The sequence below is a fragment of the Diceros bicornis genome, chromosome 34 (assembly GCF_020826845.1).
Source record: "Diceros bicornis minor isolate mBicDic1 chromosome 34, mDicBic1.mat.cur, whole genome shotgun sequence".
In the NCBI taxonomy this organism is placed as follows: Eukaryota; Metazoa; Chordata; class Mammalia; order Perissodactyla; family Rhinocerotidae; genus Diceros; species Diceros bicornis.
Window position 1 is genome coordinate 19,843,102 of NC_080773.1, and position 17,600 is coordinate 19,860,701.

The window sequence follows — 17,600 nt, forward strand, 5'->3', positions numbered from 1 at the left end:
CGGATGTTAGCTCAGGGCTGATCTTCCTCAAAAAATGAATGAATGAATGAATGAATGAATGAATAATAAATAAATAAATCTCTGTTGAATGAAGTAATAAATATCCTTCCTCTTGTCCTGAGACCCCTTCCTGAGTCTGCCCAGCTCACTCCTCCTCCTCTGCCCTGGTTGCTCTTCACGTGGGTTCTGACACTCTCCCACTTCTTCCTCAGTCCTGACTTGGAGGATGCTGTTTATCTAGAAAGTAAGAATTACTCTGTCATGCTGTCTCTGCCTATATGACCGGAAACTTCCCAAGGGCAAAAGTAATCACTCCACACTCAGTGAATTTCTCCTTCAACTTTCCCCTTGAGTCACAGAGTCTCAACCACTTGTTGGAAATAATCCTAACTTTTTTCTCTTTTTGTCTTTACCTCCTGGAAACGAAATATGTGACTTAATTTACTGGTCTCCTCTTCCAGGAAGCCCTCCCTGACTTCCAGACTGGGTCAGATGCCCATTTGGGTTCCTTCAGTCCCTGGGCTCCCCTGTCTGAGCCCTGCCCACTCTGGGTCACCACTGTCCGGGGAGAGACAGATCTGTCTCCCTCATTGGAGTCTGTGAGGGCAGATCCAGAGCTGTCACTGTCACCACTGTGTCACCAGCACCACCCAGCACAGTGCTGGGCACAGTTCAACAGAATTGTTAGGGGGTCATGGTGGAGGATGATGGTTGACCAGTGACACACCAACCTCACTGTTTTCCTATTTTTTTATATTCTGGTGAATATTAACAGCCTTATTTACATACAATTTGCATACACCAGACCAAAACGGAAGGGGGTGTGAGATGAGATTTGAGGAGGGGCCTCTGCATGATTTGAGGTTCACTGTGCCGGCGGGAGTATCTTCAGCTGCACCTGGTCCCCCCGCGTGGGCGGAGCTGCCGCCCAGCCGGCTGCCAGGGCCTTGGCCACGCTGTTCCTCTTGGAAGTGAGCGGGGTCTCCAGGGTGAGGGAGGCGTTGGCCATCTCCTGGGGCTTGTCGCTGGCCAGGAAGCGGAGCAGGTTGTGCAGGGCCTTGGCCACGTCGCCGCGAGCGCCCTCGTTGACGAGGCAGTAGAGGATGGGGTCCGCCACACAGTTGAGGCTGGTGAAGGCCAGCGAGCTGTGGTACGCTGAGAAGATACGCTCCTCGAAGCCACAGTCCCAGGGGCGGCCCAGGTAGACGGCGCTGCGCGAGAGCAGGAGCACGTGGTAGGGCGCGAAGCAGACCAGCACGATGGCAATGAGGCTGAGCGCCAGCCTCTTGATCTTGGCCTTCTCCTGGCGCTCCGTGGACACGCTGCCCCGCACGGCCCGCAGGATGCCCCGGTAGCACAGCAGCATGAGGGCCCACGGGAAGAGGAAGCCCACGAAGACCCGGTAGAGGTTCATCCAGGCCACCCAGCCCTCCATGGGGAACTTCTCAAAGCAGAAGGTGTGGTTGTAACGGTCACGGAAGAGCTCGTCGTGGAACAGGGGCGCCGAGTTGGCGCCCAGCTCCGTGGCCCAGACCACGGAGCTCACGGCCACGGCCGTCTTGACCCGCCGCAGGCGGGCGAACCGCAGTGGGTGGGCCACGGCCAGGTAGCGGTCCACGGAGATGCAGCACAGGAAGGCGATGCTGATGTAGATGTTGGTGTAGAAGATGAACCCAAAGAGCTTGCAGGAGCCAGGCCCGTGGATCCAGTTGTCGTGGTGCAGGAAATAGTCGACCCACAGAGGCAGCGTGCAGATGTAGAGCAGGTCGGCGATGCTGAGGTTCATCAGGTACACACCCAGCTCGTTGCGCTGCCGCACCTGGCGGTAGGCAGCCCACAGGGCCAGGCAGTTGGTGGGCAGCCCCACGCCGATGACGAAGATGTACAGGGACGGCGGGAAGAGGTGGTCCACGCGGGAGTCCACGTGGCAGCCCTCCCACGTGCGGTTGCCCATCCTCGGCACTGGGGCTTTCGAGGCGCTTCCCCCGGCCCACAGGGGCTGTGGGGCCACGGGGGGCGGGAGGCCATTGGGCCCCCTGAGCCCCCTCCTGGGAGGCTCAGGGGAACATGGTGGCAGGCAGTCCGAGGGGAAGAGATGAGACTGATTGCGAATCGTGAGCCAGGCTGGGCAGGAAGATAGAGCTTCAGAGGCAAAAGTTGGAGGAGGGATAGAATGACGACAGGAGGGAGGTCTGGGGGATGGCAGGATTAAGAAAGAGCTTTGTCAAGGAGGCGTTTATAGATGCAAACCGAGCGTAAATGAGGGAGTATTGGGGTAACACAAAAATTGGCCGAGGGGAGTGTTTCTAGAGGAGTTGAAGGCATCAGTGGGCAGTGGTGAAAGGGAGATATTTGTAAAGCGTATAGGAAGGAAGTGTGGCCATGCTGAAGTAATGATGGGGTGGAATGTTTTAGAAGACACAGGAAATATATGGAGTAGTGTGGAGATAAGACAGATTAGAGTTAGGAAGTGTTGAAAAGACCAGACAAGGTGGGCGGGGGTGCTGGTATCTCCTAGGACCACAATAAGAAATAGGGAAATAAGTAAGGTAACTGATGAGAAGAAGATCACGGAAAAGGAAGTGTCCTGTCGGGGGTGGACAGAGAGGAAGGGCTCAGTCTGGGGATGTGGGAAGGGGATGTTTAAGAAACAGGAAGGAGGTGAGTCAGGGCTAGAGGAAGGAGAGGATGGAGGGGGGTTTGAAAGGGGCAGGGGAGGGGCTCCGGCTTGGTCCTGGTGGGGCTCAGCAGTTGAAAGATTTGGCCACACCTCACAGCTCGAAGCTGACTTGGCAGTGCCTGCGGGGAGAGAGGAAGGTGGTGAGAGAGTCATGGACTGCTCCCTTCTCCCCACACCCCTCGCCTGAGTTGGACTCTGGGCTGCAGAGGGTAGACACCCTGGTGATGCATAACTGAGCCCCATTCTAAGCCACAGATCTCTGAAACCACAGATTTGAGGTGCCAGATACATTTTTTCCCTAATAGAGGTTAAAATAAAGACTCAACTCAGATCTTAGAACTTCCTTCCGGAAACCATGTAAAATTGGTACAAATATCATATCATGCTTTGGGAACTGCTAAACTAGTCTAACCCTATCATTTCACAGACAGGGAGGCTGGGTCACTCCCCTCACGGAGGCACAGCAAGGCAGTGACAGAACCAAGGCTGGGACCAGCCTCCCACTCCTAAACCAGGACGCCCCGTTCTTGACAATGATGATGATGGTGGTGATAACAGCTAAAGTTTATTGAGCCCTACTACATAGCATAGCAGACTCTGTTCTAAGCACTTTTACGGGTATCAATTCATTAAAATTTCAAGACCCTCACAAGGAAAGTACAGTTATTCCCCCTACTTGACAAACTGAGGCACACAGCGGTTCGGAGACCTGTCCAAGGTCCTGATGACAGAAGACGGGAAATCTCGGCTCTCGCCCCTTTTCTCCAGCCTGTGCCTCTGTTTCCACCCAAGAACAAGTGGACAGAGAAGGACCCTGGGCTGACAGTGGGGGTGGGAACCATGGCTGCAGAGGGCAGGGTTGGGGAGAGATGAGAGGAGGAGCTGCGGACTCACTCCATCAAGGTCGGGGAGCAAGGGGAAGCCCTGGGATCAGAGCCTTCCGTCCCCTCCCTCAGGCACCGCTCCCTTCATCGCGTCTTCCCACTCCCCTCCAGCTTTCCTGAGTGAGAACCTGGAGGCTGTCACCCCCTTGGTCCTGGGAAGACCTGCGTGCACAGGGCATGGACCAAGCCCCTGACTATCGTCAGCCCCAGAGGAAGGGGAGCAAAGTCCTGAATCAGAGGCATTTTCGGAAGCCACTCCATCTAGGGGTTTGCACAGATTTCGTTTTTTAGGCTGTGAAAACTTAAACCACAAGATCTTAACTGGGAACCCCATCTAAGACAGCAAAAAGAGGAAGCTGCTCTGGGCTCTAGATGAGACGAGGTGGGGGGAGGGAGGCCACCTCTGAAGAATCCCCAGGACACACTTTGAAAACCACTGGTTGAGTGGATTGGACAGATGAGGAAACTGAGGCCCAGAGAGGGGAAGGGATGAGCCCCAAGTCACACAGCAGGTCCTCGGGGACCACCCTGATGCCTGAGCATCCTTCCATGTGAAAGTCCTCTTGGTTCTGCTTACCTACACAATAAATCCTGAATCCGCGCAGGTCTCCCTGAAACCCCTGGCCCTGCCTGCTCTGTGCCACCATCACCGCTTGCTCGGACTTTTGCAGTAGCCTCCCTACTGCTTTCCTGGCTGCCGTTCTGGCTTCCTTCAACTCGCTTCCCACGTGGCAGGCAGGAAGGTCTTTCTAACACGGAAATCGTACCCTCCACCTGGACGGTTCTTCCTTCAGATCTTCAGATTAGCTCCCTCACCTCCTTCACCTCCTCACAGAGGCCCTCCCTCCCCAGAGTCCCGCCCACCCACTCCCAGGGCTCGCTCCTCACCTTGTATCTTGTTTTTGTCTGTCTGTCTGTCTAGAGGGACGTTCCAGGAGGGCAGGGACCTCGTGTTCACTGCTGCATCCCCGGCATACAGTAGGCACTCAATAAATGACTGTGGACTGAAGGAACATGCGTTGGTCAGCCCATCCCCCAATGCAGGCCCCCTCTCCCCTTGAGGCAGCGGCACCAGGCTCAAACCAGTCCCTGCGGGGTCCCAGGGAAAAAGCGAGAATGGCAAGATCTATCCGCTACATAATTGACTCTGAAAGGTCAGGGCTGAGTCCTGCTTAGTAAGTCCTACCCCCTGTGGGGTCCTCAGTGACAGAGCGGCTGCCCCCACCCCAGACACACAGACAGAGGCTCCTGGACCCTGGGGAGCTGGGATGGAGGGAGCTTGCTCTTTGCTAGAACAGTACAATCCAGTCCCTCCCTTTGAATCAAACCCCCCCACCCAGACCAACTCACTCAAAACACCTCTCTCTGCCCCTCAGTCTCCCCTTCTCTCTGCCCCTCGGTCTCCTCCTCTCTCTGCCCTTGGTCTCCCCTTCCTCCTGTAACAGTGAGGGAATTAATTCTCTTTCAGGAGCCCCAGTTCCCCCTTCTGTATAGAGTGGGGCACAACTTTTATACTGGTCACATCACAGATATGAAAATCCTTGGTGGAACATGATGTCATCTATAAAATGTGCAGTATTTGAACAATTGTCATTGTTCCACAGGCATGGGAGAGCTGAGACCAGAAATGAACCAGGTCATAGTGGGAGGAGGCACCGAGAGCTGGGAGCTCCCTTTGCCTCCTCCCCCGCCAGACCCTCTGGGTTCAGCTAAGGCTGGAGCGGCTACACAGGCAGGAGACTTATGCACACAGAGGAAATACACTTCCTATTGCTAATTTCCTCCAGGGGGAACCAGTTGGGTGCTCACCCCTCCCTCCTCCTGTCCCTCCTCCTCAACCCACCTACTTCCTAGGGGTGCTGGGCATGGGGGGACACTCAGACAGCCCTCTCTTCTCCCCCACCTAAGTCCTGCCGACCCCCAAAAGACGGTCCAGAACGGCAGACTCTTAGAATTCCACAACGCAACGGGGAATTGCGAGGCCCATGGGCGACAATGGGGGGTGCAAGGCTATTTCTGACCCGTTCCAGGTACAGATGGGGAAACTGAGGCCCAGAGAGCCAAGGCAGTTGTCTTAGTCACGTGATGTGTCAAGACTGGCCAGACCTCCTGTGTTCTTAACCGAAGAACTTCCTTCTCCCTGAATGGTTTCTCTCCTCACACCCTGTCCTCCTGTAATTTTTCTCAGGTCTTTCTGGGGTCCCCGGCTCCCTTGGAGAATCTGCTGAAAGATACACGGACTTTCTCACCACAAAAAAGCAAGTGACCTCGGTGTCTTGCATGCCCCTCCATCGCCTGACCCCTGGCCCGGACCCCCCGGGGTCAAGACCCTCTTGAGTTGGGATCTAAGTTGCCTCCCTTTATCAGGCTTTGTTGGGGAGTCAACCCCCAAATCTCACAGCCCCCCCAAGAAGCCCCCACCCCGTCCCACAGGCTCCCCTCTTCAGGCCCCGCTGGCCTGTCCAGAGGGGCTGGGAAGAGAGAGAAGCCCGTCTGTGCAGCAATAGTGGGGGGACGGGAAGGACTGGTCAGACCACAGCCCCCACTTTATGCCTCAGCTGCTCAGGCCAGATAAGTCCCTGCGCCCCGCCAGCCACCCCGAAATCCCACAAGGCTGAAGGACTCAGTGGGGGTGGATTGAGAGAGGGAGAGGGAGAGGTGAAGCAGCCCCCCACATCCCCCACCACCCTCGGCTCACTCACCAGCCTCGTCCTAGAAGCCACCAGGCTGCCTCTCCCCTACCTCCCTCCTCTGCGGGCTCCTGCTTCCCCCCTCCCCTGACAGCCCCAGGGGACGGGCCAGCTCCGGTCTGCTCATTAGGGGACGAAATGTGATCACCGCGCCTCGCTCCCCACCTGGTGCCCTGGCGGCTGGCGGAAACCAGGGGGCAGTCAGGCCACGCTGACCACACTTCTGGGCCTCAGTTTCCCCATTTCCACCAAACGGGTCCCCATCCCCCCACACACCCACGCCACCCGGAAAGGACACCAAAGTCCTCCGACTCTACCCCGCTGATGTTCTAGATTCTACCGTTCTCAAATCCTCGGGTTCTATTGTTAGTCCAGTTCATGGTTTACTGTTCTATTCTTATAACATTCGAGAGCTTTACCTCCCTTCCATTCTATTATTATTATCACCGCAGCTTCCCATGCCCTTACTCTTCTAAGTTTCCAATATTCCAAGAGTCTCACATTCCAAGAATCTGGAGTCCTATTGTTAGAACGCTCTATGATTTTTTTTAACGTTCTACGACTTTCATAATCTGTTATTAAATGCTCAGTGACTATTATCTTTGCCCAGCAAACACGAATACGTATTTCCCTTTTCTTTTTTACAGAAATGGGTGAGTACTCTATAGACGGTGGACCTCACTTCCTTTTTTCCCCCTTATCTGTTTTTTAACATTCCAGCAGCCTAAAGTTCTAAGAGTCTGCAGAATTCTAAGACATTAAGGATTCACAGGGGATGGGGGGGCGGTTAGAAACCACTTCCATCTACCCCCTAAATTCTCACCGCATGGGAGTGGGGTACACTAGGAGCGCAGGCTGCCTCCTTACCCCTTGCCCAGCAAGCCTTGCCACATCCCTCCCGCTCCCTCACACCAGCTGAGTTATTATTTGTCTAGACACAAACCAAATTATAGGCCCCATCCCGAGGGAGCAGTGGGCTTCTTGGGGAGGGTCAGGAGACAGAGCAGGCGGGAGTTAATCCCTGCCCCCCCCACTGCCCCTCCCCTCTGCCCTCCTTCTCTGAAAGCCCGCCCCTTCCACCCAAACCAACTCTTGTCCTCTCACTCCCCACCACCCTGGTTTTAGAAATATTTTCTCTTCTCTGCTTCTGAAACATTCCCTTCTGGATTCCAGCCATCCATACTCACCCTGGCATTCTTCCCTCCTCCCTGTGAAGACCTCCTTTCCCAAATTAATCCGACTTAGTGGCAGCAAAGGAAGGCAGATCTCCGGATTTGGGCTTCCGCGGAACTGGAGTCCCAACCCCCAAGCCTGGCACTGACTCGCTGTGGGGACTTCTGCTCTGGGGCCTCAGTTTCCCCCTCCATAAAATGAGAGCTTGGCCTAGATGGCTCCGAGAGCCCTTTTGAGCTCGCAACTGAATGCTGAAAACTGCCAAGATTCCAACACTAAGCTTTTCGGATTGAAGGATTCAAATATCCTCAAGACCTTTGACTGGAAGGTTGGGGCATTCCCAGTCTTCCCATCTGATCATTCCCACATTCTAGGTCCTTCCATTCAAAGACTTCACATTCAAGGGTTCTTGACTGTATGATTCCCAGAGTTCAAGAGCCTGCCATCAGTATCTCTCATCTCCTCCTACTGGGAGCCCCCCTAGAAAGGAAAACATCCCCATCCTCACCCCAAACCTGAAGTCAAGTTCATCCACAGAGACAGAGCTGGGTGGGGGCGCCCTCTTGGTGGGCTCAGGAGGAGTGAGGCCGGTGGTGGGCCCTGGAGGGGGAGTTGAGGGATGTGGCCCCCATCATCTCCATCTGTGCCCACAAGCAAATCCCCCAGCGCACATCCTGCCAGAGTACACAACACACATCCCGGCACTGATGTCTCATAGAAATTCCAGAGCTGTCCCTCAGTCTGGTTTGGGGGGGGATGTCCAGTTCAAGAAGGCGGAATGAGGCCAAGGCAGGAAGGAGTTAACGGTGACCCAGCCAAATCCTGGAAGGGAGGAAGTGGGGAGGGAAGTCCACCCCCCCAGCCAGAAATTCCTGAAATTGGAGGGTGGGGTGGGTGAGACCTCAAGAGTAGCGGGGTGACTTTGTGAAGGGGCGCTAGGGTCACAGTGTCACTCAGAGTCCACCTGCCCCAGGTGGCCACCCTACTGCCCCCTACCCGCTCCCAAGCAGCTCCTCAGCCCAGGGAAAGCTCTGGATGCCCAAGGATTTGGAATGAGATGAGGACAGGGTGAAGGAGCCAGAACGGGGTCTAAGATACAGACAGAGAGAGAGACAGAGAGACAGGAAGAGAAAGGGCAAAGAGATGTACAGAGACAGGGAGACGTGGAGATGGAGGCAGAGAGATCCGGAGAGACTGAGAGTTCCTCAAGAGACTGGGGGATAAAGACAAACAGAGACGGAGACAAGAGAGAGAGACAGAGACAGAGATAAAGACATAGACACAGAGATATCCAGAGATGGAGCAGGAGAGACACCCCCAGAGGGAGAGGGACCGCAGAGACAGAGAGACATCAGAGACAGGCGGAGAGATGGAGATAGACCCAGAGACGGAGTCAGCCGCGGAGCCAGCCCCGGAGAGGGGCGGGGACGAGACGGCGGGGGAGACTGAGGCAGCGACGCGGGGACGCGAAGAGGAGACAGAGACGAGGGCCCCGCGGTGCCCGAGCCCGGCGCGGGAGAGGGGGCGCCTACCTGCGCGCGGCTGGACGGGGCGGGTGGCGGCTGCGGGGTCTGCGCTCGACGGCGGCGCAGGGACCCGGCGGCGCCTCCTCCCGGCCCCCAGCCTGAGCCGCCCGCCGAGGCCCCGCCCCGGCCAGGCCCGCCCCCATTAACCCCTCCTTTGTCACCGCCCCTTAACCCCAGTAAGCCTTCACCCCAATAAAGGCTTCCAGCACGGGGAAACCTCACCTGCTGCTGGAACCGCCCCACCTCTCCAAGTCCCCAGCCTGGAGGCCCCCATCTCATTAACCCCTTTGCTTATCCCCTTCCAACCCCACACCTCCAACTTGATCAAACTCTAGGCTATGGGGGAAAAGGGGCTCCCCCATTGACCTTCCTTGAGCTGAGCCATTTCCTCCCTTCGGAGACCCCAATAAGTCTCCCCAATAAGTCATTAACTTTGTGTTCATTGCATACCCCGCCCCCCCCAAGGGAGAGAACAAAGGGGTCTGTTAGCCATTCCTGGAAGGAGTCTTGGGACTTGCAATTCCAGCCTTGCCTCTTGGCCAGACCTGAGGCTAGTGACCTCTCTGTGCCTCAGTTTCCTCTTTTGTCCATGCGGTCCCTCATAGTCCCTTTGTCATGGGGATATCATTTCAAGGTGTCATTACCGACAAGTCTGTAAAGCATGGCCCCCTTCACCAATTTCATTTATTTTTTTCTAATTATCTGCCTCCTCACTAGGAGGAGGGTCATTTTTGCATCTGGTTGTTTACTGCTGTGTGTCTGTTGCCTAGAAGACCACCAAGCCCATGATGGGTGTGCGATGAACGTTGTTTTCAGGGAATGAAAACGTGAATGGTAAGTTTAAGTTCCAAAAATATTTGCTTATTTTAATCATCATCATCGCCTCCTTCATCAACTGGTCGTGAGAATTCATTCTCGGTCAAAGCACTTCAGACAGAGCCGGCATGTAGCACTCAAAAATGACAGCTATTGGGTTTGCAAATTCTTTCCTGTTTATTTATTTTTTTAATAAAAATGAAAATGCCCAGATCTTAAGGGAGTGGTACAGTGAGTTGTGACAAACAGATACAGCCACGTGACTAAGCACCCAAATCAAGATGTGGACCATTTCCATCACCCAGGAACGCTATTCTTTGCCTCTTTCCAGGCAATACTCACGCTCCACTTCACCCCCAGAGACAACTCTGTGTTTTCTTTTTTCACCAGAAATTAGTGTTGCCTGTTCTAGAACTTCATATAAATAAAGTGATACAGTTTTTTTTTAAAGATTTTATTTATTTATTTATTTTTCCCCCCAAAGCCCCAGCAGATTGTTGTATGTCATAGCTGCACATCCTTCTAGTTGCTGTATGTGGGATGCGGCCTCAGCATGGCCAGAGAAGCGGTGCGTCAGTGCGCGCCCGGGATCCGAACCCGGGCCGCCAGCAGCGGAGCGCGCGCACTTAACCGCTAAGCCACGAGGCCGGCCCCAGTTTTTTTTTTTTTTTAAGGTAGCTATTATGATAATCATTCGCTGTGTGGCCTTGGACAAGTGACTTCACCTCTCTGATCCATATTACTTACTTCCTCTCAGGGCTCTTGAGGGAAACAGAAACAGAGAGAGTTAATCCAGGACCCAAGTGACCTCCAACACACACAGGATTAAAGGCTTTTTCCTTCCATCCTCCCTGAAGTCAGGGATAGCTCCAAGGGAAATGTCATGAAGGCTGTTGCCTCTGCCCACAAATCGCCCCATATACATCCTATCAGCTTCCAGACAAGCCCCACAGAGCCCTCCTGTCAGCTCCTTGGCCATCCTGAGCTCCTCCTAAAGAGAAATTCTGGGGCCACTGGTGGGCGAGGGTCCCCTTCTCTCCCGGGCTCATCTGAAATTTACGCTGTGATTCAGTCGGGGTCCTGGCAGGCAGGAAGCAGGTGCCACTCAAAGAGTTTACCTGGGAGCATTTATGAAGGGACATTTTAGAGGGGTGGGCAGGGCGAAGGACCCCACAAAGTATGGGGTGCACCAGAGCACCAGCACAGCGGGAGCTGAGCCATTACCACCCTCCAGGCAGAAAGCTAGAGCGGGAGGGGAGCCCATAGGACCTGGAGCTGGAGGTAGAGGAACGCAGCCACTGCCAGAACGGCAGGGATGCAGGGAGGGGCCTGGAAAATAAATACCCCCACTTTTCCCCTCCTACCCTAGAATTTTCCATCATTGCCTCTAATTGGCAGAATCCAACCAGAAGGTGGAGATCCAGGGACCCCCATGGATGGAGTCAGCATAGGGCAGCCTCCCAGGGCCCCGAGTGGGAGGAGAAGGGCCTAGAGTGACCCTGGGGGGCACGTGGAGAATCACCAGCACTATTCCTGTAGAACTTTCTAGGCACATTTTTCCACGCAGGTCTCAGGCCAGGCACAAGGGGGCAACAGAGCACCAAGAGACCCAATGAAACGGATGCTTCCATAGCGCCGGCCACTTCCCCAGAACTTGGACAGTCGGAAGCGTCAAAAGGTGGGGGACGGGAAAGGAGACTTTGATCCCAGAGCAGTAGAAAACTGGCCTCTGAAACCTGGGGGTCTGGAGGGGTAATATGGTTGTTGGGCGGTGCCGGCTGAATAGGAGTTCCGCAGGTGGACAAGTTCAGAAGGGGTGTTCCAGTGGAGAGGAAACAGCATGTGCAGAGGCGCAGAGGCATGAAATGTCACAGGGAAGGGTAACTCCTGGTGATTCAAATGGCTGGAGATAAGACACAGGGACAGGAGAGGAGGCTGGCTAAAAAAGCAAAGGATCAGAAACAATTGGAAAACAGGGACAGCGAACATTTTATGACCACGTACTACATACCAGGCACTGTTCTAAGCATTTTATGTGAATATCTCATTTCATCCTCAAAATAACCCTACACAGAAGTACCGTTTTGCAGATAAGGACACTAAGGCACAGATGAGGAAGTGGAAATTCTGGAATCCCAGCAGTGGGGCTCCAGTGATAACACTTTCCAGGGTGGGAAATTGGGAGTTAAGGAGTTTGATCTTTGAACCCCTTCATATAATACACTTTCAACTATTTCACTCACACATGCACATCACTCTAATATTCAATCAGCAAACACTCCCTCAGCCCCTGCTTCTGTGCCTGGCCCTGTGCTAGGCACTGTTGGGGACACAGCAGTGACCACAACAGCCATGGCCCTTCCCTCCCAGGGCTGGCAGTCAGTGAGGGAGGACAGATCTGTCCCCGACAGTGACACCCAGAGTGGTCAAGGCTGGCACTGGGGACCAGGGGGCTGCTGGAGCCCAGAGGGGACTTTGTCACACTTTGTTGTGGGAATAGGAGGAAGGAGGGAGCAGAAAACTGTCAGAACTTCCACCTGGAACACTCCCCTCACTTTACCTGGTTCATTTCTTACTCATCCTTCAATGTTCCAGTCTGTTGTCCCCTCCAGGAAGCCCTCCCTGATGCCTGCTGGGTCTTCCTCTGCCCACTCAGGTCATCGTTGTCTGTGCATGGGCCTGCCTCCCCCACGGGACTGTGAGTCCCTTGAGGGCAGAGCTGGGGCTGTCTCAGTCACCACCGTGCCCAAGCACTACCCAGCTCAGGACCTGGCCTAGAGTAAAATGCTCCTTACATTTTTTTTTTTTTAAAGATTTTATTTATTTATTTATTTTCCCCCAAAGCCCCAGTAGATAGTTGTATGTCATAGCTGCACATCCTTCTAGTTGCTGTATGTGGGACGCGGCCTCAGCATGGCCGGAGAAGTGGTGCGTCGGTGTGCACCCAGGATCCGAACCCGGGCCACCAGCATTGGAGCGCATGCACTTAACCGCTAAGCCACTGGGCCGCCCCCTCCTTACATATTTTGAATTCATTCATTCATTCACTAATCAACATAAATATATTTATTGAGCATTTACTGCATGCCAGACACTGTGCAGTGGGGATACAATCTTAAAAAGCCAAAATCCTCGTCTTCATGGGCAATTGATTAGTGAATGACTGACTAGTGGTTATATTATTTGAAATCTTTGGCCACAATGGCGGAGGGGATGGAACCCCTTGACGTGACTGAATACCCTGCCTTCTTAGAATTTCATGTTTGGCTCTAGGGGCTGTCATTTCAGAAGGGTATTGATATTTGGAGAGTTATATCTTATGCAGCTGTTTCTGAAGACTCGTAGACAATCCTCCTTGCTGGCCAAAGTGAGGTTCATAGGTTTCTCCTGCAACAATTTTTCCTTCCCATAGGAAGAGATGGGCTTGATAAGTTGTCTCTCTGCAACTGCAAAGCTCTCAGCTTTCCCTCCCAAGAGATCACCTGTAGGGTCGAGACAAGGAAAGGAAACACAAGTGTGTAATGTTCTACAAAATTCTTATGTATTGTTCTGTCCAGAAAAATACTATGTGTTTGCTACCTTATAATATTTCTATTAGACTGCTGGTTCTCAAAGTGTGGTCTTCCCGGCATCAGTATCATCTGAGAACTCTTTGGAAATGCAACTTCTCAGGCCCCGCCCCAGAGTGACTGAATTTGGGGGGGGGGGATTGGGAGGAGCCGTGTTTTCATTACAACAAGCCCTGCAGGTTGTTGTAATGCTTCTAATGCTCCCTCAAGTTTGAGAACTATTGCCCTTCCCAATGCTGGTGGGCCTCACCCAATCAGTTGAAGGCCTGAATAGAACAAAAAGGCTGACCTTTCCCTGAGGAAGAGAGAATTCCTCCTGCCTGACTGTCTTTCAACTGGGACACTGGCTGTTCTCCGCCTTCTGACTCTTCCTGGGTTTTGAGTCATTGGCTCTCCTGGGTCTCCAGCTTGCCAACTCACCCTGCAGATCTTGGGACTTGTCAGTCTCCGTAACTGCAAGAGACAATTCTTTATAATAAACCTCTTTATATATATGTATATACAGGCATACCTCATTTTATTATGTTTCCTTCTATTGCACTTCACAGATAATTGCATTTTTTACAAATTGAAGATTTGTGGCAACCCAGTGTAGAGCAAGCCTATCGGTGCCATTTTTCCAACAGCATTTGCTCACTTTGTGTCTCTGTGTCACATTTATTTCAGAAATAAAGTGTTTTTAAATTAAGGTATGTACATTGGTTTTTTAGACGTGATGCTATTGCACACTTAACAGACTACAGTATAGTGTAGATATAACTTCTGTAAGAACTGGGAAACCAAAAAGGTCATGTGACTCGCTTTATCGTGATATTTGCTTTATTAGCAGTGGCCTGGAACCGAACCTACAATATCTTGGAGGTATGCCCCTGTGTGTGTGTATATAATACACACACACACACACACACACACACACCATACTGGTTCTCTGGAGTTTTCTCTGACTAATACCTCAAAACTGAAACTTAGAGGCTACCCAACAGGATATCCTGTCACTAATATAAGGTCTCCTTTAGAATATAGTCCTCTACCTGAAGAAAATCAGCCCAGATGGTAGAACTTACTGCACTTACTAGGGCTTGTCAACTAGCCAAAGACCAGAGAGCAAACATGTATAGACAGTGGATACACTTGGAAATAAAAGGGAGTTTCTAACCTCTGCTGGAATCTCCATAAAAAAAAAAAAAAAACCTACACGTGATAAAATTGCACTGAAATATACACGAAACACACGAGTGCATGTAAAACTGGTGACATGTGAACAAGGTCTGTAGATTTACCAGTGTCAATTTCCTAGTTTGGGTGTCGTTCTACAGCCATACAAGATGTTACCACTGGGGGAAACTGGATGAAGGGTACAGGGGACCTCTCTGTATTCCTTTAGCAACTTCCTCTGAGTTTATAATTATTTCAAAGTTGTTTAAATAAAATCACCCACACAGGTTCCTCAAAAAGTTAAACATAGAATTACCATATGGCCTAGCAATTCCACTCTAGGTATGTACCCAAGAGAAATGAAAACATTTGTCCGCACACAAACTTGTACATGGTTTACAGCAGCATTATTCACAACACCAAAAGGAGGACACAACCCAAATTTCCATCAAGGGGTGAATAGATGACACCAACCATGAGTGGTAATAAATCAATTGGTTATTGTTTTAAGCCATTAGTCGTGGAATGGTTTGTCCTGCAGCAGAAGATAATGGGAGCAGGGATCTTCAAACTCCCAGAAGCATCGTTGAACCTGTCCTCTTGGGTGTCACCCACACTGACCCAAATTTGCTTAGATGGCTGGTAACCTCCATCTCCCGCTCCACGTTTTCCCACCCTCTTTCCTTTGGGGGAACTCCCCCGCCCACTTGGAGAGGTTCACGTGGTGCTGTCAGTCCCAGATACTGTACACTCACCCCTTCCTAACCGAAAGGGTGGGCACGTGACCCAGGCTGGCCAATCAGATGACCCCATTCCCTGGGCCGTAGAGATTGGTTCAAAGTTGGCCGCATGATCAAAGCTGAGCCAGACTCCTCCTGGAGACACGTGAGAGCTAGGGGAGAAAGATTTCCTGTTGCTTTGACGTTAGCATGTGGCCTGGTGGGATGCTTGCAGCTGTGGTGTCTGTGTTCTCAACTGTGTGAAAATAATCAGCTACCATTTATTGAGAGCTTGTTAAGTGCCAGGCACTGTCTTCGCATGTATTTAAGTCATTTCATTTTCACAGTACTCTTTATGGGGCATGTGCTATTATTAACTTCTATTTTTTTCTTTTTTTTTTTTTTGGTTAGGAAGATTGGCCCTGAGCTAACATCTACACCAATCTTTCACTTTTTGCCTGAGGAAGATTGTCCCTGAGCCAACATCTGTGCCAATCTTCCTCTGTTTTATATGTGGGACGCCACCACAGTGTGGTTTGATGAGCGGTGTGTAGGTTTGAGCCCAGGATCCAAAACCTTGAACTCCGGGCTGCTGAAGCAGAGCACGTGAGGTTAAGCACTCTGCCTCCTGGCTGGCCATTATTAACTTCTATTTAATACATGGGGAAACTGAGGCTAAGAAACTCACTCAAGAGGAGAAGCTAGACACAAAAGAGTTTGTACTATATGATTCCATCTATTTAGAACAAAGGTGGGCAAACTACCACTGTGGGCCAAATCCTATTTATCGCCTGTCTTTGTATGGCTCATGGGCTAAGATGCTTTTTACGTTTTTAAATGGTTCAACAGAAATCAAAATGATAGTATTTTATGACGCTATGAAAATGAGAAATTCAAATTTCAGTGTCCATAAATAGTTTTATGTGAACTCAAGCTCATTTGTGTATGCGTATGGTTGCTTTCACATGACAATGTCAGAGTCAGTTGGGACAGAGACTGCGGGGATCATGAAGTCTAAAATATTTACTATCTGGCTCTTTACGGAAAGTTTGCCACCTCTGATTTAAAGTAAAAATGGGTAAAACTATTCTATGGTGTGAGAAATCAGGGTAGTGATTACTGTAGGGGGCAATGACTGCGACTGGGCACAAGGGGGCTTTTGGGGGGCTGAGGAGGTTCTGTCTCTCCATATGGGAGCTGGCTGCACGGATGGGATCAGTTTGTGAATTCAGCACATTATACATTTATAATGAGTGTACTTCCCCGTATGTTTGTTAAACATCAATAAAAAGCTAAAGTTAGGGGCCGGCCCCGTGGCTTAGTGGTTAAGTGCACGCGCTCCGCTGCTGGCAGCCTGGGTTCGGATCCCAGGCACGCACCGACGCACCGCTTGTCTGGCCATGCTGAGGCCTCGTCCCACATACAGCAACTAGAAGGATGTGCAACTACGACATACAACTGTCTACTGGGGCTTGGGGGAAAAAAAAGGAGGAGGATTGGCAATAGATGTTAGCCCAGGGCCAGTCTTCCTCAGCAAAAAGAGGAGGATTGGCATGGATGTTAGCTCAGGGCTGATCTTCCTCACACACACAAAAAAAGTTAAAATTTTGCTCAAGGTTACAGACACTAAATTGAGAAATTCCCAAGAGGAGAAACCCACTGACCACATTTGAGCCCTCTGATCCAGCTGGGCCCCTCCTGGAGTACTCAGTTCCATGACCTGGCAACTTCTTTTTATTGTTTATGCTGGATGGAGTTGGGTTTCTGTCTCTTTCAACCCAGAGTCCTCAGACCTCTTCTCCCAGACATCTATTGTGTCACCAGCCCACTTCTCTGAAATTTTCCCTTGCCTTACTTCAACTTTGTGGCTCAGGTGGAGGCTTCCATCTTTTTACACAATCCCATCTCGCTAGCCACCATCATTGGTCCGGGCTGGTCTTCACCCAAGTGGAGCCAATCACAGCAGACCAACTAGCAGGCCAAGTTGATTGATCTGCAGATAGGCCAATCACATCCCTTTTCTGGGATTTTTGGCCTTGAGGCCCAAGGCTGGTTGGTATGAACTTGGAAGCTGCTGGGTGCCATGTTTCTGTGGTGTGGAGTACGAATTCTGGTCCCTAAGAAAAATGCTGACTCACAGAAGGTCAGAGAAGGTATGGGGTATCCTGGCTGCCCTCAAATCCTTGAGGAGACGCCTGCCCTTCCTTGTTTGGCAATGTGGGCCAACCAAGTCCTCTTTTGGCCTAAGTTAGAGCAAGCTTGGTTTCTGTCAAGCTTAAAGACAAGCAAAGACCTAAGTAATAATGATCCCTCATCGCAAACACTGTAATACACACACACACACACACACACATACACATCCTTCTCATACATCATCGTTTAGAAACA

At 51.7% G+C, this 17,600-nt stretch overlaps 1 protein-coding gene and 1 long non-coding RNA gene across 3 annotated transcripts; both read right to left on the reverse strand.

Annotated features, from left to right (window-relative positions):
• Positions 1-865: 865 nt before the first annotated feature.
• Positions 866-2,046, reverse strand: GPR4 (G protein-coupled receptor 4). The gene has a single exon (XM_058529609.1). It carries the CDS (start codon positions 1,952-1,954, stop codon positions 866-868), a length of 1,089 nt encoding a protein of 362 aa, XP_058385592.1. The 5' UTR covers positions 1,955-2,046.
• Positions 2,047-2,073: 27 nt separating this feature from the next.
• LOC131397009 (uncharacterized) lies at positions 2,074-9,030 on the reverse strand. 2 transcript variants are annotated; one of them, XR_009216712.1, is made up of 3 exons: positions 8,960-9,030; positions 4,453-4,568; positions 2,074-2,799 (listed from the first exon to the last, which is right to left on the reverse strand). It is a non-coding gene; the product is annotated as an uncharacterized LOC131397009 (long non-coding RNA). The 2 variants fall into 2 exon arrangements; XR_009216711.1 differs by lacking the exon at positions 8,960-9,030 and adding an exon at positions 7,936-8,102.
• Between the last annotated feature and the right edge of the window lie 8,570 nt (positions 9,031-17,600).